Source organism: Macadamia integrifolia, chromosome 3, assembly GCF_013358625.1.
Source record: "Macadamia integrifolia cultivar HAES 741 chromosome 3, SCU_Mint_v3, whole genome shotgun sequence".
In the NCBI taxonomy this organism is placed as follows: Eukaryota; Viridiplantae; Streptophyta; class Magnoliopsida; order Proteales; family Proteaceae; genus Macadamia; species Macadamia integrifolia.
In genome coordinates, this window is record NC_056559.1 from 14,212,367 (window position 1) to 14,237,009 (window position 24,643).

A 24,643-nucleotide genomic window follows, 5' to 3' on the forward strand; every position below is an offset into this window, starting at 1 on the left:
GGGGGGGAAATGATGGAAGAAGGAAGACACCAGGAGACAACAATGAGCATGCTCCTTAGGGAATCCCTAACTCTACGGTGGGTGAGGGAAGCAAGTTTAGAGCTAACATCAAAATAGATGTCATTTCAAATCTTGTCGAAGAATCTCCAAACAGAATTTTTTTTATGAATAAATACCAAAAGGAGAAGAAGGGGGGAGGAGAAAGAATCCCCCAAGGACGAGCCTCAGAAAAATGAAAAAACAAGGGCCAACAACCCAAAGGGGGGGCACAGCTAGCCAATTACAGCCCGAGCAGCAAAAATAAGAGAACAAAAACTAAATAGTGGGGGGAGGGGGGACAAAATGGAGGAGGGAAGGCCCCAGGAGACAACAATAAGTCTGTAACTTAGGGAACCCCTAACAGGTCTAAGAAGAAGAGAAGCAAGCTTAAAGTGAACGACAAAATAGATGGATTGCCAAATAGCACTTTATTTGGTCTAACACCAAGTATTTTTCTGTGCATATGATTTGTTCATAATCTTCGTCTTAACATTGATAAATTGTCTCCTCCTGCTATAAAGTGTGTTTTCCTTGGGTATTTTCATACCCAAACAGGATATCATTGTTATGATCCACTCACTCACCAGAAATTTGTTAGCTGCAGCCCCTCCTCACCTCTCCCAATCCATTTCTTTGCTTAGAGGTACTTCTTTTTCTGATGAGTTGTCTATTTCTCTACGGAAAGGTACTCGTTATTGTACTCAGTAATTTGATTTTTAACCTATTTTTATTGGATTAAAAAAAGGGAGTGTTTGCATATTTATGAATAATATCTTAAGTAAATGAAATAACAATTATAAAATCATTTACTCGAATGATATTTGGCATAAATAAGTCCTTAACCTGGTTCGATACAATTTCAAGGCACCTTGCACTAAGGCGACAATCGCCTAGACCCTAAGAAAACCGTTTGGAAGCCTAGGCAATGCCTTCACAACTATGTATAAAATCTCCTCCCACCCACGATTAGAGAGGTTTCCGATTCTCTAATTATGGGATGTTGTCTTTCCACTCTCTCTCTCTCTCTCTCTCTTCTTCAATCTTCTCCTTTTTTCTTTCTTCATGTGCAGGTAGATCCAATAATGTTACAAAGAAAATTTTTTGAAAAAAAAAATTCGGAAAGGAAAGGAAAAAGAGAAAGATAATCATTACCCATGACCAACGTCTTAATTAGATGTTTACAATCACTGACTTCCTTGGAGTGCTCCAGAGGGGCCTGCAGATTTAAAACTGCCTGCAACAATATAAATTTTAATAGTAATTAATAAAAGCAAACATACATAAATACCTAAGATTGAATACAGCATGAGAAAATTTTCCTCCATGGGGAAGATCATTCTAGCTACAAGCCTACAACACATCAAAATCAAGGGCCCACAGGAATTTGTGAAGCTATCTCCAGGTCCCAATTTGGGAGGCAGAAAAAGAAAATTACCAGCAATGCATGGACTAAGGTCATCAAATTTCCAAAAGCAATGCCAATTAATTGATTTAAGGGAGAAAAATGCCATATTAAGGAAAAATATGTGCCATCCAAGTATACGCCTCATGCACATAGCGTTCCACCCTGCCCCTTCACTTGGCAAGCTCCTCAACTCTTAAAATATGCCAATGTCAGCATACACTAGAAGATCTGTCACTGGTAGACACAGAATCTTGGATCTCTCAAAGTGAAATAAGATTATCCAAGGACCACTAGTTCCCATCAATGTGTAAGATTCTTGCTGCCCTGGCAACACAAAGGATTTCCCTATTCTAAGGTTCAACAGAATAGACGACTCATATAACGCTGATGATTTGACAAATCCAAATATTTAAAATGATATGGACATCAATGATCAATCTGCTAATAATACCAAATGGTTGATAACTTAAAAACAGTTCTCTCCCCCCCCCCTCCTTCATGACCCATGCCCCTTCCTCCTTCCGCGCCCCCATTGATGCGGATCCGAATCCCAAGGGCTGAAATCGGATAGCTTAGGGGCCACTTAAACACTCAATAAAACAAAGGCAACACCCAATAACAATTGTATTGAAATAAAGCTTCAACTAAATGGCAGAATTGTAATTAAACTGAAGTTTCCAATGAAGGTGGCAGTTTTGTAAATAAATAGAACTTTAGAAGGGAGTGGCAGACTTGTAATTGGATGGAACTAAAGGCCAAGCTACAATATGCTACTAAAAGGGTAATTTAGGAACCAGGGAGAAAATAGGACACGAGATAATAAGGAAATAAAATTGAGGGTAGTACGGTCAAACCAGGGTTTTAAAAAAACCTAAACATAAGAAGATTTCTCAAAAGGGAAAGCCACGTTCAAGATGGGGAGGGGTATACTTGGAACTAAGAAATAAAATAGGTCCACTGAGAATAATAGAAGAAGAGAGGGGTATTGATGGAATTTAAGGTAAAGAAAACAAACCCTTCACTTTATGAGGTTGTCTTCAACCTCTCGACAACTCACAGAGGGGCGGTAGGACTGAAAAACGAAAAGAAAGGAACCTTGTTGATACCTGTCGGCTGGGTCTGCTATTCCAAGCAAATCATCACCACAACCTGATCTTCCCAAAGCAATAGATTCAACTTGGGGTAGCCTGCAACAAAGAGATCGAAGGACCTGACCAGATCTGGACAGAGAAGGATCTCGCATGCAGGAAGAAGATTTCCTGCGGTTGCTTCAGCAGGCCTTGGATGGTCCTGCTATTCTGGTCGAAGGGCCCCCTAGTGGTCCTTCAGAAACCCTCCAAAGGGCTTTAGTTTTGGCAGACTGGCTGGAGTGTTCTAGCCAAGGTCGACTGTAGCTCAAACCCTGAAAATGGTGATCGATCTTGGACCTGTCTCTGTACTTCAACCTGAACTTGGTGGCTGGTCTTGGATCTTCAATCACGCTCCTACGACTCTCTCACAAAAGCTAAACAGAAAATAAAGAGGGAGAAGAGAATTGATGGTGGGGTTGAACAAGAGGGAAAGAAAGACAAAAGGATTTCAGAGAGGGATAGGGAAGAGGGAAGCATTCACGGTAGCCATACGCATCCTTCAATTGTTCAATGTTCAAAATAACTTCAAAATCTCCAAACTAAGTTCTTCTCTATTACATGACTAATATAAAGAAAAAATCAAACAATCAATGAAAACTACTTGAAAATGGAAACTATTCTAAAATTAGAAGCTAGCTAATTTAAAAAGAAATTAATTCTAAAACAATAGAAAATCAAATCAAAAGATATTTCTTTCCTAAGTCCATCGTGCAACTGCATCACCCATGGTCATAGAGAAATGGAAGATAAATGCACTTGGTTACCCTCTTCCAATGGGATTTTCTCTTCCGCCCTCTGCTTGGTCCTTCATCAGACCCTCTGGTCCTGTGGTTCCTTGGCACAACCTTGTCTAGTTCAAGGAACATATCCCCCGTCATAGCTTCACTGTATGGCGATGCCTCTTTAACTGCCTCCCTACCCAATCTTTCAATTTTTAACGCCATATCCCTGCCAATACTTCTTGCTGCCTCTGCCCCTAGGGTTCTAAAGAATTCCTCACCTCTTCTTTTCCTGCCCTTCTCTTCTTTTGTTTGGAAAACTGTCCTCTCTAGATGCTGGCCTACTAGCAGACCCATTCTCCCTTTTGTTCGGGAATGGATCTGGATCAACATGACCATCGCCGATTCCTCCATCTGTGACACCCTCGGTAAGCTGGCTTTTTGTGCGACCATAAATCATCTCTAGATGGAACGAAACATCCGTAGCTGATCCTCCAACTCTCGATCTCCGGACAAGATTTGGAAAGCCATCTACTTTGATGTTACGTCCAAAATCCAATCTCTTCATGCTCGTCGTGTCTCAAATTCCCTTAGGAACAGACATATCATTGCTTCCTAGAACTAGCAGGTCGATCTCATCCCCCAATCTTGATGTTCGTTCCCTCTTCCCCCCCCCCCCCCCCCCCTTGTTGTATCCTTTTGGCCCTGATGTATTGGTTTAGTTTGCTGTTTTGATGTTGCCTAGTTATTATTACGCTTCAAAACACTAGTTTCACATGTATCCATCCATGCATATTAAGCGTGTCCACCATCTCTCTGATACATCTCTAAGACCTCACTTAAACCAGCTACCCGATTCACTGTACGATACCGATACTTGATACTTTGGGTATAACATTTTATCACCAAATACGTGTAGGGGCAGATGGTTTTTTTGAGCATTTACTGTTTAGTTAATGAAAAGGTCCACTTGCAAACTGCTGTCACTGAAAAATAGATATTTAGGGCGGGGGGAAAAAAAAGTTCCACATGCAGCCAACGTACCGGACACCCTCTCACATTTGTTTAATATTTATTTTCTCTCTTCTCCTGACCATGTGGGCCCCATTTGGATGATATTGTTCACCACAACATCATTGGTGTGGCGTGGGGCATTCCCCACCCTCCCCCCCAAAACAGAAAATGGCAGCATGGGGAACCCTCTCCCTAGATATTCATTATAAACTTAACATATATGAACCTTTCTTGAAGACAGGCGAAGCATTCATTTCATTCATACCTCCACCAAGTTATCCCATCATTCCCATGTTATCAAATTGTGCCATTAAATAAGCATAAAACAATGCAGGTATCACCCAAACCAAAAGTATTTAGACACCTCTAGCCCAAAATCAGAATAATGTGTTATATTCTATATAAAATCAAAAACATAATAGCTCAGAAAGATGAACTAAATGACCTTCACAATACAATCTATTGCCTTAACTCTTATTTTATTTTATTTTTTTTAATAAGTAATCAAGTGCCTTCATTACTAGCCACATCAAAAAGTGATCAACCTTTTGGACAGCCAAGAGATTAATGGGCTCATTAAATGATTGTCTTTCTGAACTTCTGCGATCCACTGACTAGAATAGAGCATATTCTTACATATAGAACATAAAAAAAAAAAAAAAAAAAAAAAAAAAAAAAAAAAAAAACTAACCAAACTCTTTTAATCATATGCAGAAGTAAATTACCATCCATTCCTAGTGATGGTATAATCAACAAAATAACCAGTGAATATGTAATATATGAAGTGCAGAGAGATTAAAAATAAAAAATAAAAAATAAATAAAAAAAATAAAAAAATAATAATAATAATAGGGAATAACATTAACTTAAACAACTTACTTTAGGCAGTACAAAAGACTTCAAAATGAAGTAGGAAGCCAGATACTTGATATCAAGAACATTGGACAAAGTCAACTCACAAAAACTTATATCACTGAACACCAATAGAACTCAAAAAGATCTTCTGAACAAACCTGCACAGGGAGCTCAAGCTTTGACCTCAGTGTGGATCGCTCCTTCCCTTCATCACCCTCGTCCAGTAGCTAATTCAAGTATCATTTCCATATCATCAAAGATGACATTTAACCATCGAAACTATCATCAAACTAGAAACGAACCAACTGCAATATCAAAAAAGCATCTTCCAGAGCAACCAAAAGTCATAACTAAAGCAGACAAACCTTCCAAATGAAATGGTGAAAAGCATCCAGCCTTTAAGTATATAAACATAAATAAGTGACCTTCCAGCACACCAAGCGGATAACAATATATTGACAAAAAGAGATGCCACACCAAGGACAGAAAAATTAACATATTAAAAAAGTCATATAAATGCCTTTCACATTTCTTAAAGAGTGTTCACAGCAGGGGGAATGTCCCATCATACAATGAGTCCAGTCTTAAGAGTTAGAATGTTACAGAGTTACTTTTTGCCATTATTTATTTCCTTATTTTGGTTGTTTCCTAGTTAGAGTTTGAGTAGGATTGTCTTTCCTATTCTAGCTATGGTTGTAATTAATTGGTTTTATTTATGACAAATAATACGCTGGAGGGAGGCTGCCAGGTACATTGGCTGGTCCTCTCCCTGCAGTCTCTCTCTTCTCTCCTCTCTCAAGTAACTGGTTACAGATCTTGGGTTCGTTACAACACTCTAATGCATTAAGTAGAAATGATAATCACAGTGTACACTAAAATCTAGTTTCATTTCACCGAAGACAAGATCAAAACAGATGGTTAAAGGTAAAATATAGAAAATTCGTAAACGCAAAATATGGAAAGTGTCATTGTCATCATCAAACATATCCAAGCCATCTCAGCTGACTTTCCCTCTTCTTGCCACCTGTTGATGCTGCTTCCAACTTTCATAAATGCAAGCATTTTTAAACCCATCTGTCTAGTCCTGCCATAGACCCAATATCCACATCTCATCTACATTCATAAAATAAGGTAACGTAAGGGGCTGGGGTTTTGTGGCCTGTGCAGTGTGTGTACCCTATAACCTTCAGTGGTTTGCACACATTTACTGCCACGCAGTAACTTAAATGAGGCTGAAATTTTGTAGACAGGTAGACTCCAAGGTCCCCTGCTCACATGTCAAGTTTCAGCCCAACGGAGTTTGCGGAGTGGCAAAAGAAAGGATTAAAAAATCTGGAACAATTGAAATGGTGCATGAACAGTAACGACATATATGGGTGCGGATGCATATATGAGAGGGTATAGCATAGTTGTCACGGCGCCAAGGTAAACCAAGGCGGTGGAGAGTTGTCTAAGTGCTTAGGCGAGAAGGCGCACGCCTTGAGGCGAACAAGGCGACCAATTGTTATATTTTATTTTCCCTACTTTCTAACATTATTTAGTAAGATATATATACCTTGTATCATAAAAAATCAAGATTAAGCAACATCAAGTCATTAAAAATCAACATTTAGCCATATTAAATCGTAAAAAATTAACATTAAGTCATATTAAGTTATAAAAAATCAAAATTTAGAGAAATGCTCTAGTTCTATAATAAGTTTGACTGGTCAAATGATATTATTTTTACATGAGACTTTTTGTATCAGTTATAAATAAAACCAGCTTTCCAACAAGTCTAAGATTACTCAAATCTGAGTTGTAATGACAAAGTTATGCTCCAGTCAAACTTATTTTTAAGTGTGCGAATGCTGTTAAAATCGCCTGAATGAAAATAATTTTATGAATATCAAAACAAAAAATTATTTTACCAGACTTTTGATTTTTAGCAATGTTTTAATATGATAGAATTTATAAAATTTTCATAATTGAGAAAAACTCCAGCATTTAAAAGTTGAAAATCGCCCCTATAGCCAAAATCCAGTTTTTCTTCTTAGACTGGGTGGTTGACTTTTTATCCTTTTAGAATTTAATTTTTAAACTATTTTTATTGGATTCAAATAGGGGGTATTTGCTTATTTATGAATAATATCTTAAGTAAATGAAATAACAAGGCGGCATGCAATGCAATAAGGCCAAAACACAAGGCGGCATGCAGTGCAATAAGGCGACTGTCGCCTAGGCCCCAGGCAAACCACCTGGAGGCCTAGTCGTCGCCTTGGCGACGCCTTGACAATTATGGGGTATAGGATTGAATTTGAGCCCGAAAATTGACACATAGATGGTCCAAATCATTTCCTAGATATTGTATCATAAGAACTACAATATCAACCTTCTATGAGGCAAAACTAAGTGTAAAGATTGCATATCACATGGTCTGTAAAGACATATGCCTTACTCCAAAAATCAAAGATGTGGGTTCTCCCATGCATGGCTTGAGAATTCGATATTGGGAACGGGATCAGTCAAGGCCGATACCGATCCGTATTGGCCAGGATTTGACATACTCCTGCTTTCAATTGAAAAACAGTTTTGGATATTTTACCCTTCGTCAGTACTGATCCACCGATACAGTATCAGCCAAGAATCAGGATCAATCAAGGCCAATTCCAATCCTGACCAATTCGATCCGATTCCTCAAACCATGCTCCCATGTGAACCTGTCATTCTCTCACCACACAACAGAACCTATATCATACCCCCTTCCTCGTTCAATAGGAAACTTTTAAAATGGGAATTGACCCAAACAATACCACCATTACAAGGGGATAACTGAAGTCATGCTGACCTGTCAACAACTAAAATTTTCACCACAAATGGATAGTTATAAATGCTAAGCAATACCTCACGGAACATAGATAATAAGCAAATTACTGATAAGCAAAACGTCTACAAAAACTGTAATTAACCTATTAACAAGATGCCATAGATAGGATCATAAGAATAAGTTGATCTTGGAAACCACAACTAAAAAATATTTGATTAGGTCGTAAATGCTAACAATGCCCTCAAGGAAAAGATGAGTTACAAGACAAGCAATAAACAAAGAAACCATGGAATTAGAACTAACAAATACAAAAACCACAATCAATTAACCATATCAACAAAATCAATCCACACATATTCTAACCAATGTAAACTACCTGAGGAATGGTTCGCTTGAAGGTACTGAACTTCCCCACAAAAGCATCCAGAATTCTACCCTGCAGGAAAGGTAAGAGTATGTACTCACTCTGTATAAAGAAATCCACAAAATCTATAAAAATTGGGATAATATAGTAACTCAAACTTATCAGAGCGACGGAACATCTCAAGTAGCAGTCACTATATTTTTAGGATTAGACAACTTTAAAACTAGGGAATAAGATCCGAACCAATAAAACCCGTGCTTCATCCATGGATGATTGATCAACACCCTTCTCAAAAATAGGTTCCACCTAACAACATTAAACCCATTATAGAATTAAAAAATATACCACAAGCATATGTAAGTCCCTAACATAGCACGAAATTGTAAATGATGAAATTAAATTCATTTTCCCATCAAAGGAATAGAGGTTCAAACCAGATTTAACATTAGGCGCGCGCAAGTAGTATGAATGCTTAATGACAAGGATGAATCATGCATGTTCCTTGAGAACAAGTAAATAATTCGTGACAACTGCAAAATAGTAAAAGAGTGTTACGATAAGTAATAATTGATCATAATGAAATTAAAAAATAAAAAAAATAAAAAATTACTGTGGCAGTAACCAAAATAAAGAAAAAGAAAGAAGGTGAAAACTAGTAATTACATCTCCCTATAGACAGCAACACAAGTACCATTGCTAATGGGTAAAAATCTCGCAATTGGGTGATACCAGCAACCAAAGGTCAGCCATGCAGAAAAAATGAGAATAACACCGCACAACAACCTTTACACATGCTACAAGTTATAGTAAGTACAATGGCACACTCTCCACCAAAACTCCCATTCATGGTTTTAAGTATCGGTGCGTATCGTGCCGTATCGGCCGATACGTATCGGTATCGGTAGGCATCGGCACGATACATACCGATACGCTATAGGGAATTTTGGGCCCTCTTTTGTGTATCGGTAGTACCGTATCGTGCCGTACCGATACGCACGAAACGAACTTTTGAAAACATGAAAATTCTCGTGAGTATCAATACGTATCGACCGTATTGTACAGTATTGAACCGATACGGTACCATACGGCTACTTAAGTGTGAATGTGCCTTTTGTTGTTTGAAACAAACACTTCAAACTCTCACCAACAGTTTTCTATATTTCTCTTCTTTCTTCCCCTTTGATTCACACACCTTTTTGGAGACTCAAATGGTAGATTGAAAGAAACATTGTGGAAGTGAATGGTTCAAAGAAGGAGAAAAACATAGTCCAAGAAGAACCTTGAACTTGAAAGTTGAAAGTCTTGAATAGTAAGTTCTTGAATATTTACTCACTTTTTTCAACTTTAACCTTAGATTTTCAAGTTTTTTTACAAATCTAAGGTTCATCATACTTAGAATCACATTTTGTGCATCATTATTACATGAAATCATTGGATTTATAAGTATTTACACACTTTTTTTCAAGAGAAAATGAGGGTTTCAATTTTTTTCAAATTTCTTAGATCTACTCATGCTTAATGGTTAAAAATGTTTAGATTTTTTATATGTTATGTAAAAACAAGTGTTCTACAACTTCCACGGAAAATTTAGATTTTTCTCAAAAAAATATATTTTCTTATTTTTTTTTATTTTGAAATCAATTAAAAAAAAAAAATTTTTAGAAAATTTAGTTCATTCAACTCTTAAAAATAATGTCATAACTTATAATTACTAAATACATGATTTCAAATGAAACCCACATTTTTTCCCCAAAAAAGTGAGGGTTTCAAATTTTTTTATTTCTTAGATCTACTCAAATATATTGGTCCACACTTTGTTGATTTTTTATATGGTCTTTAAAAACATTTAATCTACAACTTCTATAAAAAAATTTAATTTTTCTAAATAGTTTGTATTTTTTATTTTTTTATTGCGAAAATTAATTAAAAAATAAAAAAAATCTTTAAAAAATTACAATTTTTTTATAAAATTCAGTTCATTTTAGTTTAAAAAAAAATTTAATTTACTTGGCCAATGACCATGATGTAAAATTAGATGCACAATTTTTTCCAAAAAAAGTGTGCATTTCAAGTTTATGTAAATTTGGAAAAATACAAAAAAAATCTTTTTTTTTCTTTGGATGCATCTCATTTTAGTTTCTAAAAAAATGCTATTATGTACTAAATACTAAATCAATAAATATGCATATTAAGATTCATTATGTATCTTTGTAGGAGGATGGCGCCTAAAGAACGGACTAGGGATATTGGATGGGCTACAGCCGAGAAAGTACAAGGCAATAGGTTGTGTACAAAATGCAATTACTGTGATACTATCCACCTAGGAGGTGGAATTACCAGACATAAACAACATTTGGCTGGAGGATTTTCTAATGTTGCCAAATGTAACAAATGCCCAGATGAAATAAGCAAAGCAATGAGGAAGCACTTAAGGGGAAGTAGAGATAAAGCAAAGAAAGTTGTTGAAGAAGGTGATAGATTGGTTGAGAATCTAAGGGATCATGAGGATTATGAAGGATCTGATATGGAGGCAGAGGATGAAGATCAACAGCTTGCACGAGCGATGCATATTTCAAGGGAGGAAGCAAAAGAAAAACAATGGATAGCAGAATAGCTGAGAAGAAGTCAATCTGTAGGACCTAGGCATGGTGGCCCGATGATTTATGAATAAGGTTCTGGCTCTAGAAGTCGTCCAAGTGTAGATATTGGAGGCACTGTGAAGGGCATGTTTGATAAATTTACCTCTAGTGGTAAAAGTAAGGGGAAAAGGAGCCCAGAAATTAGAGATATGAGAGATGCACCATATAAACATCATGATGAAGGCAACAAAGGATTGAAGAAGCTTTCCAACAAAAAACATTGAGTAAGAAAATTGGGAAAACAATCTCTAGGTGGTTCCACAGTTCTATAATTCCACCTCACAAAGCTAAAGATCCGTACTTCAAGGCTATGGTCAAGGAGATTCAGACATGTGGGAAAAATGTGAAGCCACCCACACCCCATGAAATTGCAGGGCCATACTTAGATACTATTGTGAAAGAGGTGGATGAATACATTGAAGAGTTTAAATACAAGTGGCCTGAATATGGAGTGACCATCATGTGTGATGGGTGGAGTGGACCGACGAGGATGTCCATCATCAATTTTCTGATATATTGTGATGAGAAAACAATATTCCATAAGTCTTTCAACGCATCCTCAGATATCAAGGACTCAATGTATTTGTTTAAATTAATGGATGAAGTTGTTCAGGAAGTTGGGCCAGATTATGTTGTCCAGGTTGTGACTGATAATGCCTCCAATTTCAAAAAGGTTGGTACTTTACTTATGGTGAAGTATCCCACCTTATACTGGACACCTTGTGCAGCCCATTGTATTGATTTGATGTTCAAAGACATTGGTGAAATGAACAAAGTGCAGACATTGGTTTCTGATGCCAAGATGATCACCAATTTCATCTACAATCACAGCTAGGTGTTGGCATTGATGAGAAAGTACACAAAAGGTGACTTGGTGAGGCCCGCAGCAACAAGGTTTGCAACAAATTATATTGCACTTGATAGTATTCAAAAACGGAAGGAAGGGTTAGTTAAGTCATTCACCTCTAATGAGTGGTTCAGTAGTAGATATGCAACCACTGAAATTGGAAAAACTATTCAAGATCTAATCACCTCAACAAAGTTTTGGGAAAGGATATACTGATTTACTAAGATTATGCAACCACTATTTGTGATACTTAAAGTAGTTGATGGTGATAAGGCACAGACGATGAAAAATATAGTGCATTGTATGGAAGTTGTCAAACAAAAGATAGAAGAGGAGAACCCAAAGTCATTTAAGGCATTTTTGAAGATTATAAATCGTCGATGGGAAAATAATTTGGTTCAAGACCTTCATCGGGCAGGTATTTTCTCAATTAAATTTATAAGTTACTTTATTAGTAATTTAATATATTTAATCGTTAACAATAAGTGATATGTAACAATGTCAATGTGCAGCCTATTATTTGAATCCGGATCTGCACTACAAGAACAATTTAAGGTTTAGGAAAGATTTGATGGAATCTTTGAAGGATGTTATCAACAAGTTAGCTCCTAATATTGATTCGGCCAAAGATGCAGTTGAAGAGGTTAGTAGTCTACTAAACTTACATATTGAATCATTGATTAATATTTAATACATTGAGTGGCATATTAATATGTTAATACATATATAGGTGAAGTACTTCCGAGAGGCCACTCAGAGGAACACAACGCCCTGGTAATTTAGGCTTAATCAGCTATCCTTGTATTTCAAATTTATTTCAAACTCCTAATGTTGCAATTATCTTTGTACAGCTGATTGGTGGATGAACTATGGATGGAGCGCTCCAAGCTTGAGGCCAATCGCAATGAAAATATTATCATGCACGGCATCCTCAAGTGGTTGCGAACGTAACTGGAGTACGTTCGGATTGATACACACCAAACCTCGGAATCGTCTGAGTTATGAGAAGCTAGAGAAGCTAGTGTATGTGCACTACAACATGAAATTGAAGATGAAATATTTAGAATTGGAGAAATCAGGGGATGATATTGATGTCAACCCAATTGACATCACCCACATACTCGACGAGGAAGATCCAGTTAGGGGATGGATTGAGGAGACTGAAAATGTTTTAGTGTTGGACAAATTATCTGAAGATCGACGAGAAACCACACCTGATCCCATTATAGATGACCTCATTAGAGATATAAATGAAGATTTTAAAAATATTGTTGATGATGAAACCCAAGCACCATCAACTATGGAAGAGGATGATGATAGCTCCAATGATGATGATATTAGGAGGACGAGATCAGGTGCTACATATAGCGTAACTCAACCAGATAGTGATGATGATGATCAAGACAAGGATGGTGCATGATGATGATGATGATGATGATGGTGATGATGATGATGATTATGGTAATGATGATGATGATGATGGTGGTGGTGGTGGTGGTGGTGGTGGTGGTGGTGGTAGTGGTGGCAGTGGTGGTGATGGTGGTGGTGGTGGTGGCAGTGGTGGTGATGGTGGTAGTGGTGGTGGCCAAACTTATGTACCACTACATTTCACAGAGGAGGATGCATTTACACATGCAACACAAGATAGTAATCATGGTGCTCGCACACAACCAATGTCTTCTAGTCGGAGGGGCAGGCGATCCCACAATCCGAGTACTACTGATGCATTGATGAGTAGCATGGAGTCAATGTGCATTAGCTCAGATCTTGCTGGTTCTTCATCCGGACATGGACACCATGTATCTTCAGATGCATCTTCAGCCTATGGATATGGGACTTATGCAGGACAATCATTTGCCAATCCAGAGCAGTACAGAAGTTCAGATCATGCTGGTTCCTCATCCGGACACGGACATGGACACCATGTATCTTCAGGTGTTTCTTCGGGTCAGTTCTATGGGACTTATGCAGGACCAACATTGGCCACTCCTGAGCAGTACAGAAGATTCTACAATGAATGGGAGACCCACTACCATAAATATTTCGACTGGGGTAAATATTGTGCCTATATTCGACAAGTGCAGAATATCATCGTAGTTGCTCCTATTGAAGAAGAAGGTCCTAGCCAAGGATTTGAACCACCACGACACTCTTCAGGCACTCATCACAGTGGCAATGGCAATAAGGAAAGAAAAAACTGTAAGAAACTCAAACCTCATCATTTTGAACATTTTCAACTCAATATATTTGTCTATCAATACGATACCCTCTACTTAAGTATTTATGCATTCTACATGTTATATATAGCTTTTTTAACTGTTTTTTATGCAAAAGTGTATAAAAATGTGTTTCTTATCCATTTATGTGCGTATCTTTAGCGTATCTCAGCGTACCTCCAATACGATACGATACCCTCCAATACGTATCTTAATTTTGACCGACCGATACCGATACTTTAATCCTTGCTCCCATTCCAATATTATACAGGACAATAAAATGGTGGTAGAAAATTAACCCTTGTTGATTAAGCTCTCCAAACCAAACTCATAAAATTAAGTTCAGATCTGACTGACAAACAGATTTAACCAAACCTGGAAAGCATGGCTGAATAGGAAGAGATCTGTTTACTCACAAACCAAGACTCAAGGGCGCCTGATATGCTGGTTTAGTCCCTTTGAGGTGCTGATCAAACCCTCCAAAGTGTCTTGTGACCTGATTTCAGATTTGGGAGATCTGAGAACAGGTTCGCAATTAGGAAACTTTTGTTGATCTTCAAGAATTGCAGCTAGGAAGCTCAGTTGGCCACCAAGTTTAGACCAAGTGGTCCTCTTGGAGGTCAGAATAAATCCCCAAAAAGGCTTTGGGATCTGGGCAGCAGGGTGGAAGTTATGGCCAATCGATGGGGGTCTTTAAAACCCGGAAAATGGCTGGATCAATCACTTGTTCTACAGCAGGTCTTCAATCGGGTCCTGTGGATGTGCTTCAAGGCTTCAAGTAGTCTTCAAACAAGCTCTCAAATAATCACAACAAAGTAAAGAAAAGAAATAGAAAAGAGAATCAATGGGGAGATGAGACGGAGGAGATAAATGATGATTGGGTTGGGCATCTCACCACTCAGGTTTAGGCATCTCACCCTCTCAAATAACAGCTCTCTCAACCAAGAGTTATCATCAGAAAATTCATTAATTCAACTTCTCTAACTTTTACAATCGAACGGGCCTCTTATATAGGCTTACAAAACAGATTTAAAAAGAACGATCTAAATTAGGAACCCAAAAGCTAAAATAAAACTTCTAATTTGACTTCTAACTTGCTAACCAAGAAGAACAAATTAGAAACTGCTAACTAATGACATTGAAAGGAAACCAACTAAGGACACAAAATAGAAACTAACTTAAAAAGAAAACTAATCCTAGGCTACTTGCTGAATTTGATGGACAGCTTGAGGGTTCTAGGAGGCTGCTAAGATCATCAATCAATTGCTTAGCTAGCTAGGCTTCTAGAGTTTCCACCTGAAGATAAAATTCTGGAGGAAATCCTTGTGATCGGAGAAGGGAACAGGACCCCTTTACAGCTGGCTCGATAGGGCCTGGTTTGGGCTGGCTGGTCCAACATTGGACTTAGTTTGATGGGGCCAGCAGCCCCTTCCTTGTGTAAGCTTGATCCACATCAACTTTTCCCCTCTTAAAAGAAAAAATTGCCTCAAATTTAGTAGATGATAAGGAATATACCCATGTGGTGCACATCCATCATAAAGCTGTAGAAAAATTCAGGTAGCTCCTTAAACATATAGATGTAGTCGTATAGGCACGGTTGATGTTCTTGAAGGTACTATGACGAACTCCACGTGCTCAACTTAAATATCTTCATAGATGTCCATGGGATCGTTTTCTAGCTCATTGTCTACTTTCTCTTCTTCAAACTTGGATTCTTCAAGTTTCTCTTCAATGCTTGTGTCCTAGTCAGTGTTGAAAATCATATCTAAGGTGTAAATACCACGCTCATCTATCTCACCTTCAATTTCAGCACCATTCTTGTTGCCTTCAGGGGTGGCATTTGCAGCCCAATCATCATCAAGCAACTCACAAACTTGCATCTTTGGTTTGCCTCAAATGTCGCAACGACAGAAGTTGGGGTTCTGTCTGTAGGGGCAAGATTTGGCAAAGTGCCCCAATCCTCTACAATTGTAGCACTTGATTTCTCCTTCTACAATAGACATAGATGACTTCCCTTGTCCTTGCTGGCTGGTGGGACTTTGTTTGGGACATTGGTTGACTTGTCACTTGCCACATTGACCTTAGAATGCAAAACTAGTGGGTAGGAACAACGTGGGGATGTTTTGAGCAAATCCCCCACATCCATAGCCTTCTTGGAACATGCAATCAAAGATGGAAGTTTGACCACACCTATATTGTCTCGGATGTCATGCCTTGAGCCCAATTTAAATCGAGACATAATCAATTCCTCATCTTCAAAGCACCTGTATGAGTGAGCAAGTCATTAAACTTATCAATATCCTCTTCCACAGCCATAGTACCTTGCCTAAGGGTGTTGAGAAAGCCGTAAAAGACATCGCTGATAAGCCACGGGAAGGTAACTCTCACTAAGTAACACCTTGAACTCCTCCCAAGTACGGGGTCCTCTTCGTCCCCGGATGAGCTTATTCTCCTCAGATCTCCACCAATCCTTAACTCCTCCAGGTTGGGCCATGGCAGACCTATATTTACCTCAAATATTAGATTTATTTAAGCCCATCGAACCAGCAGGGAGTTTGAGGATTTTAAGCACACATTCTGACCAAATCAAGAGGGGTTATTTGTTTCCAGAGTTGGTGCACAATTAGGTTTCTGACTTCAAGGAGAATTTCCAACAATCAAGTACTGAGTCTGTCCCAAAGATTAGATATCAGCTTTCCTATTCTGGGAAGATACCGACCAGCTGTAATTAAGGGAATTCTTAGTCATTAAGATAGCTAATCAAGGGAGGGTTATTTTCCAGATTTTGGGAGATAATCTGGAGAATAACAGACAACTTTGATGTGGCCCACAGCCAGCTTGTGTGGATTTAATTCCCAGGATTGGAAAGATATCAATCAGATTTCTCAGAGAATATTGTCTGATTTATTGGGATATATTGTCCAGCTCTAAAGGAGAATATTTTTCCAGATTCCTAGAAGATCCCAATGGTCAAAACATGGGAGAGGTTATGGATGAGAATTGACAGATTTCAAGACCTGTTAGGATTAGTTTTTTATACGTATTTGTTTTTATTTCAGTTATTTGATGTAATCAAAGTTGGAGAGAACTTAGGATTTAGTTTCCAATTAATATTTTGAGTCTTGCTTGTTCCTAGAGAATTGCCTAGGATGTTATTGATTGGATATATAAATAAAGGAACAGGCTGATAACCAGCCAAGTTGATTTGAGTCGAAAAGAAAAATGGCTTATGATATTGTGTAGTGGGATGCAGTTGGGTGAGATGCCTATGAGTGGTGAGAGGCCCGGAAAAGGGTGAGAGGCCTGGGAGAGGCTCGAGCCAAACATATCCTTCTAATTCCCTTCTTCTTCTTTCCATCCTTCTCTATTTTTTCTATTTTATTCTTCTCAATTGTTCTTGAATCTGAACTTTATTGAATGTACTAAAGATCCTACCTGGGAATGGATCACTTGTGATTCGATCTTGCATCACCTTTAGTGAAGATGGCTGCGAATTGATCATCTGTCTTCACAAAATGAGCTCAAGGGTAGGGAATTACATACAACTCCCTATGGAGATAAAAAAATAGAAAATGCAATACAAGATACGAAGATAATAAATCTGTTCCTAAAGTACCCTTATTACGTAAACTCTAACAAATACATACTGATTATCTCTCTTATTCTATGCATGAAGCTTTCAATTTATTGATATTACCCAATTTATTACAAACTAAACTAAGGTAAGTTTATTTACCCCCCCCCTTTTCCCTCGTATATTTTCTTCACCTTGGCAATGAATTTATTTATTCATCAGAAAAAGGGAAAAAGAAAAAACTAAGGCAAGTTTCCACAACAAAATGTGGTTCTATATTTATAAGAGCCAATTAGTAAGCTAATCAATCAATGGGCTGATTTATAGCACATTAATCAAGGAATGAGAAGTACTATAATTTTTTTACTTAATGATTGTTGATCAGCTATCAAGCGTCTCACATCCACTAAACCATATAGAATGGTTGAACCATCCAGGTCCAAGGGTTCACCATAAAAGCAGACAACTGAAATGGTTGTCCAGTTTTTAAACACCTCAGGTCAACACCCTCCTAAATTAAGCCCTACCATGACTAAATGGAATAAGCAACATGAATCCTACTTCTCCGTTCAACTCTTTCTTTCTTTTTTTTCTTCTTTTTCTTTTTCTTTTTATTTTTTTTTTTTTTTTTTTTTTTTTTGGGGGGGGGGGGGGTGGGGTGGGGTGGGGTGGGGGGGTTACTCATTCATTTCCATCTAAGTCATATTTTCTATTAACCCAAACCTTCCGTATCAATTTCTTACAATTTCTTCTCAGGTCAACAACCAAACTTACCAGAAGTACAACCTAAAGAAGTCCATCCAAGTTTCTAGATTGGATTCCCTAAAATAATTAAGGTAATAATAAATAATCGCATTCCTAGTCAAAGCTTCACGGCTTGGAAAGTCTTCTCAAAGTGCCAGCCTACGCGATCTTTCCTCATTCAAAGAGGCATTCCTGCTGCCCCATTGTGTTTTCTCTGTGGTAATTAACCGGAGGTCATTGATCATCTCTTCTTTGCTTGCACTATTTCATCCTCTATCTGGAAAGGGGTCCTTGTCAATAGGAGAATTCTACCATTTCAAAGGGAGTGGAATTGCATGGATATGACGTTTCAAGGAAAGTCTATTTGTGATATTGTTGGAAAGCTCGCCTTCTGTACAACCATAAACCAGATCTGGATGGAAAGAAACCATAGGAAATGGACCTCCACCTCTTGCTCTCTTGAAAAGATTTGGGGCTTCATTTCCTTTGACGTTAAAGCCAAGATTTCCAGTGTTACTACCACTTGTAATCCCTCACCTCGAAATTGTCATATTGTAGCTTCCTGGCCCCAGCTCTGTTATCAAGAATGCCCCTCCTTGAGTTTGGATTTTTGCCTTTCTTTCTCCCCACCCCCTTCTTAGGGGCTGTATGTATTTCTTCTTCTTCTTGGTAATGAATTATTTATTCACCCAAAAAACAAAAATATACACAATCTTATATTTGCATGAACCCTAGAGGAGTCAAAACATTAAACACACACTATCACATAACAGTAGCAATAAGAATTCAGAGTAACCGTGAAGGAAATGGAATGTAAACTGTATAGCCATGCTAGTAATGTAAGAAGCAAACAAAAAAGTTACAGAAACCAAACCCCAAATGCAAACACAGAGAGAGAGAGAGAGAGAGAGATCATGACAAACAAAAACACCAACCAACAGTGTATCCAATGGCTTAATCCAAAAGAGAACCTGTGATAGTGAAAGATCCCCGCGGACATGATGCACAATCTCTGCAAGTAGACTATAAGCCAGTGGTCTCAATGCATCAAAGCAAGCCCGACCAGTTCCCACCAAAACCCTGACACACAATTAATAAACAGGAATAGTGCATAGAAAGTTCAAAGACGGTATTATCAACTTAAAAACAATCAAGATTTATCTAAAAATTAAAGCAGGTCATAATACGCAAGAATATGGAAGGAGATCATCGAAATTACAGACCTTCCCAAAAGTTAACACAAACATAATAAACATTCCTACAAGCTTAAGACAATTTCCCAATGAAGAGATGCAGGGGAAAATTCGGAATAGTTTCATACTTTCATGCAACAATGGGAGCACAGAAATGATAAATTTCAGACAAAAAAAATATTTCAGTCTTTCCATTGTTGCAGGGATTTCGGGATTATTTTAGGTGAATTAATTAAGTAAATAAACTAGATATGATATTCAAGCAATGTAAAGATCAACTAGGTATTCAAAGAAACAAATCATTCCGTGAATGTGAACCCAAGAAGTTCATGTTTCTTCGATTCATTCATATGAAATCTTGGGAAATAAAGGTACTGATTCGTACATCCTCTAAAAAATCAAGTCTTAACTAGAACACAGTGAAAATTTAGAAAGTTGAACTAAGCACTTTTTATAAGCTATAATTATTCGTGCTGTGTAAACATAAGGGTATTCTACCTATGGGTGTGAGTGTGTGACCGTATGAATGAGAGGTTTATTAAAGCGTACGTATAGAAGATATTGCAACATTTTCAATGAATTTATATGCTTTTTAGGCTTAACATCGGAATCAGCACCGTCTTATTCGTTTGCAACAATAGGACTAAAAAGAATCACGATTCGGTAAATAGGCCACTGATCTGCATCCAAGACTTAGTGAGGGGCCAGGAAGCGCGTACCAAGCCATTCGAGGGTAGCCAAGAACGGAAGAACTTTGAGTTGAAAAGATGCAACATGCAGGAGGTTTTCCTTGGTTTTCACTAAGAAACCTAGGATTTGAATGTGATAACGTATTTCAAGTTTTCAACGTACCATTTTCTCACTGTGTGGCATACATTAAGAATCCACTACATAATTTAAAGTTTCAGATTCAAAAAGGGGAGGGGATGTAGCATGAGATTTTTTTTTTTAAGAATAATTAATCAACAAATGGTATACTTGTTCAAAAAAAAATTAGTTCATATCCGAAATAAATGGGAGTTCACCACTGGGTTTTTTTTTTTTTTTAGTTAAAAAAGAAAATTAGGAAGGATAAAAATAAGCTTTAAATAAAGAATAACAATAAAAAATAGCCAGATATCCGTTCACCTTTATGGCTATATCTATGATATGTGGATTGTCCTTATATTTTCAAACTAATAATAAAAAGGTCATTACACAGTGTTGGTCCTGCCTATGTGGGGTCCTGGGAGGGTCAAGTTTGGAGTCGATCCTAATTCTGAACCCAGGCATTTGCCCTGGTAACCGGAACCTTTTACCATTGCTCTAAGTAATGGCCCCCTATATCAAACTAACAATACAACATGTAAATTATAAACATCTGATTAACAGTGTCCGACAACACGCAGAGAGGTGTACAAATCATTGCAAGTCATTAAGGAACAACGGCTATCATTGTCTGTGTCTTGGTGTCAACCCAGTCGATAGGGATAAAGGCCGAAATTATCATGGAACACTAACAGGTCAAACAAGATGTTTTAGTACCCCACTGTTCCTAATACAAAAGAAACAAAAAGATTATATTCTTGGAGCACAATAATTTTGCTAGGCATCATCCAGCAACAAACAATTTAGTATCCTATGGTTCCAGTGCAACAATAGTAGAGCAATGAATCATTAGACTGAAGTGATATATCGATATGCATCACAACACAGGAGCATATTATCATCCTGTAGATTTTTATTTTTTTTTCTATTTATTATTGGGTGCTGGAAAGAAACCGAGAAGAGGCTATGTAACAGAATAGGAAAATGGGCGTAATGATGGGAGGGAAAGGAGGGATTTAGGGGAGGAAGGATGGGATCCTTCGGCTCTGATACCAAGTTGATTGAAGGCTGGTAGGGGAAGGGAAGAAATTCCTAAGAAAACTTAGAGTTGCATGGGAGAGGGAGAAATCGCACTAAGAAAGGGGAGGAAGAGGATCGCACACAATGCCCGCAGGCTATTCACCAAAACCAAATTCAATTCATCTTCTCAAACTCTGATTTTGTCCATCGGTTACAACCAATATATAGGGAAAATAAAAGACAAAATTAGAAATCAACTGAAATAGAAGCTAGCCTAAACTAGGAAACAATTCAAAAAAGGAAACAAGCTCTAAACCGACTCTAACTCCTACATACTCAACTTCCTAAAACAAATAGAATAAAATAAAGTAAATATACTATTCTCCCAAATAAATTAGACTTCTAAAATCCTACTAGATCCAAGTCAAATATGGGTCCGGTTCATATCTGTCTTGATACCCAGATGGCTATGGATCACTCCATGGGTGTGTATCTGCATCACCTTCCTTAAGTCCTCTCATTTTGATTTATGTTAACTCCTTGAAACTCATATCCCTGAAGAAAATGCCCTCAGAATTGCTTCGTCTATTGCCCCCTCTTGGTCTCTCATTTTTAATTGTTCCTAATCTCCTTTGGGCCGAATACAGCTCCTTTGGAACCCCACTAAACTCCTTATCACCTCCACCTTCCCCTCCTCCCAATGTATCCCTCTTAATATCATTACCTCTCCCATTCCTTCAACCTGTCCTTCTCTTTAATCTATGCCCATAATTGTGCCTTAGATAGAACCCATCTTTGGGATGATTTTCGAGTTATTGCCACCACAATTGGTCCCACACCTTGGGGCCTAGGCGGTGATGTTGTCCAAGTTGCTCATGAAAAGTGGGGTGGCTCCTCTACAGATTCTAATGTGGTCGAGGCCTTCAATGATTGTCTGGAATCTATCAACATGCAGGATCTTAGATGGACGGATTACAAAAAAACTTGGCATGACAGGAGAAGTGGTTCAAATAGGGTTGCCTGTAAGCTGGACCGAGTCTTGGTCAATGAACACTGGCTCTCCTCTTTCCCTACCTCAAATGCTTCTTTTGGTCTTCCAAGTATCTCTGATTATAGTCCCATTTCCCTTCTCATCCAGCCTCACATCTTTTTCAGCCCCAAGCATTTTATTCTTTGATATATGGACTCAGCATCAGGACTTCCTCCCTGCTATTAGAGAAGCTTGGAGTAAACCTGTCTAAACTTTCTTCTCCCCCCTCATAGCCTTTTCCAGAAAGCTTAAGAATGGCAAAGCTGCCCTAAAGCTTTGGAACTCCTCCACCTTTGGCAACATTACCTCTTAGGTCACGAAATGTAGGGCCAAGCTTGCCCCCATTCAAGCCAGCCTCCAATCTTGACCAGCATAACCCCTCTCTTACCTTTGATGATCATTCTACCTCTCTTGAGCTTTCTTCCCTTCTTTCCCAGGAAGAAAGCTTCCTTGAGCAAAAATCCAAGATCAAGTGGCTTGAATTGGGTGATTCAAATGCAGCCTACTTCCACAGATCTTCAAAGCCGTACCAACCATAATTCCATTCTCCATCTCATCTCTAGAGATGGATTCCATTAAATCTGAAGCCTCCAATTTCTTCTCAAACTTATTCCATCCCCCCACTTCCCCTTCTTCTCCCATCCCGTTGGGCCTAATTAACAAATTTATCCCCCAAATCTCCTTCCCTTCCTTCACTCCATTCCTTTTGATGATGGGATTACCTCTGCAGACCTTTCTCATCAAGCTAATAAAGATAATGGGCCGGATGGGTTCAGCATGGGGTTCTTCAACTCTTGCTGGGATATCATTAATCTAGATCTACTCAAAGCTCTCTGTAGCTTCTTCTTCAATTCCTCCCAAATTCAAGCTATAATTTATACCTTCCTCTGTCTTATCCCCAAGAAAGACGGTGCCTCCTCCATAAGTGACATTAGGCCAATATCAATTTGTAATCTCCTCTATAAATTCATTGCCAATATCTTAACCAATAAGAATCAAATTGTCTTCGATTCTTTGGTCAGCCCCAACCAATCCGCCTTCATTGCTAGGCGTAGCATCTTCGACAACATTATCCTTTGTCAGGAGATTGTCAAAGGTTTTGAGAGGAAATCTCACCCATGTTGCTCTTCTCAAAATTGACATTCATAAGGCTTTTGACACCATTAGTTGGAATTGCATCTCCAGTGTCCTTCGAGACATGTCTTTCCCCCCAATTTTATCAATTGGATCCTCTCCTGTATTTCCTCCCCCCGATTCTTTACCCTGGTTAACGGTTCCCTGGCTGCATATTTCTCCTCCTCAATTGGGATCCGCCAAGGATGTCCTCTTTCCCCCTTCCTTTTCCCTCTTTCCTTGGAGCTTCTCTCCTATTCCATTCAATCCTCCACTGATCTCTACCTCCTCAAATGTAAATCTCTTAATCCTTCTCATCTTGATTTCGCCGATTACCTCGTGATCTTCTCAAAGGCTGACTCTCTCTCCATCCAAACAATTCTCTCCTCCCTCCATCTATTTGAATCCCTCTCAGGTCTTTGTATAAACCTTCTCAAATCTCATATCTTCCTTGCCGGCTGACTCCCAAAAAGGCCCTATTCTTAAATCCACTAGCTTCTCCTTGGGATCTCTCCTTGACAAATATCTTGGCCTTCACCTCATCCTTCTTGGTTCACTGGCCACCACTCCACCCCCATGCTTGACCTTATCAGCAAAAGACATCAACTTTAGAAAGGCAAACTACTCTTGTTCGTTGGGCGTCTTGAGCTCATCAGATCAGTTCTAAAATCCTGCTACGTCTTCCAGTCTAGTGTCTTCAAGCTCCCTTTCGCCACCATAAAGGTTGTTGAATCCCATATGTGCTCTTTCCTTTGGAAAGGGATGGATCTTCTATCTATCATCCCCAGCGAATAGGTAGCCTTGGATTGAGACACATTAGAGATGTCAACTCTACAAGCATTCTCGAACTTGAATGGAAACTTTTTTCCAAACATGACAGCATTTGGGTTTCCTGAGTCTACACTTATCTCCTTTGGAAAGACTCCCTCTGGACCGTCTTGGCCCATCCCGATGCCTAATAGGTCTGGCTTAACATTATCAACCTTCGTCTCATTGCTATCAGAGCTATCACTTCCTTTATTTCAAATGGCAACTCCACCTCTCTAGCATGACAATTGGCACCTTTTGGGAGTCCTTTTGGTGGTTGGTCCTAGAGTTGCCTACACTTGAGGTCTCCACAGGAATGAG

General features: G+C 38.4%; 2 protein-coding genes across 3 annotated transcripts in view; one reads left to right on the top strand and one right to left on the bottom strand.

Moving 5' to 3' along the window:
- LOC122073390 (transformation/transcription domain-associated protein-like) overlaps positions 1-24,643 on the bottom strand; it is a 69,707-nt gene that overhangs the window by 40,656 nt on the left and 4,408 nt on the right. For both annotated transcript variants that reach the window (XM_042637971.1, XM_042637973.1), the window contains exons 5-10: positions 19,324-19,432; positions 8,767-8,862; positions 8,576-8,638; positions 8,345-8,404; positions 5,321-5,389; positions 1,192-1,273 (exon numbers count right to left, since the gene is read on the bottom strand). In XM_042637971.1, the coding sequence (XP_042493905.1) occupies positions 1,192-1,273; positions 5,321-5,389; positions 8,345-8,404; positions 8,576-8,638; positions 8,767-8,862; positions 19,324-19,432 (479 nt within the window). The remainder of the gene's footprint in view (positions 1-1,191; positions 1,274-5,320; positions 5,390-8,344; positions 8,405-8,575; positions 8,639-8,766; positions 8,863-19,323; positions 19,433-24,643) is intronic.
- Positions 11,508-12,891, top strand: LOC122073391. Its single transcript, XM_042637974.1, has 3 exons — positions 11,508-12,236; positions 12,331-12,461; positions 12,670-12,891. Exons 1-3 carry the CDS (start codon positions 12,047-12,049, stop codon positions 12,682-12,684), a joined length of 336 nt encoding a protein of 111 aa, XP_042493908.1. The 5' UTR covers positions 11,508-12,046; the 3' UTR covers positions 12,685-12,891.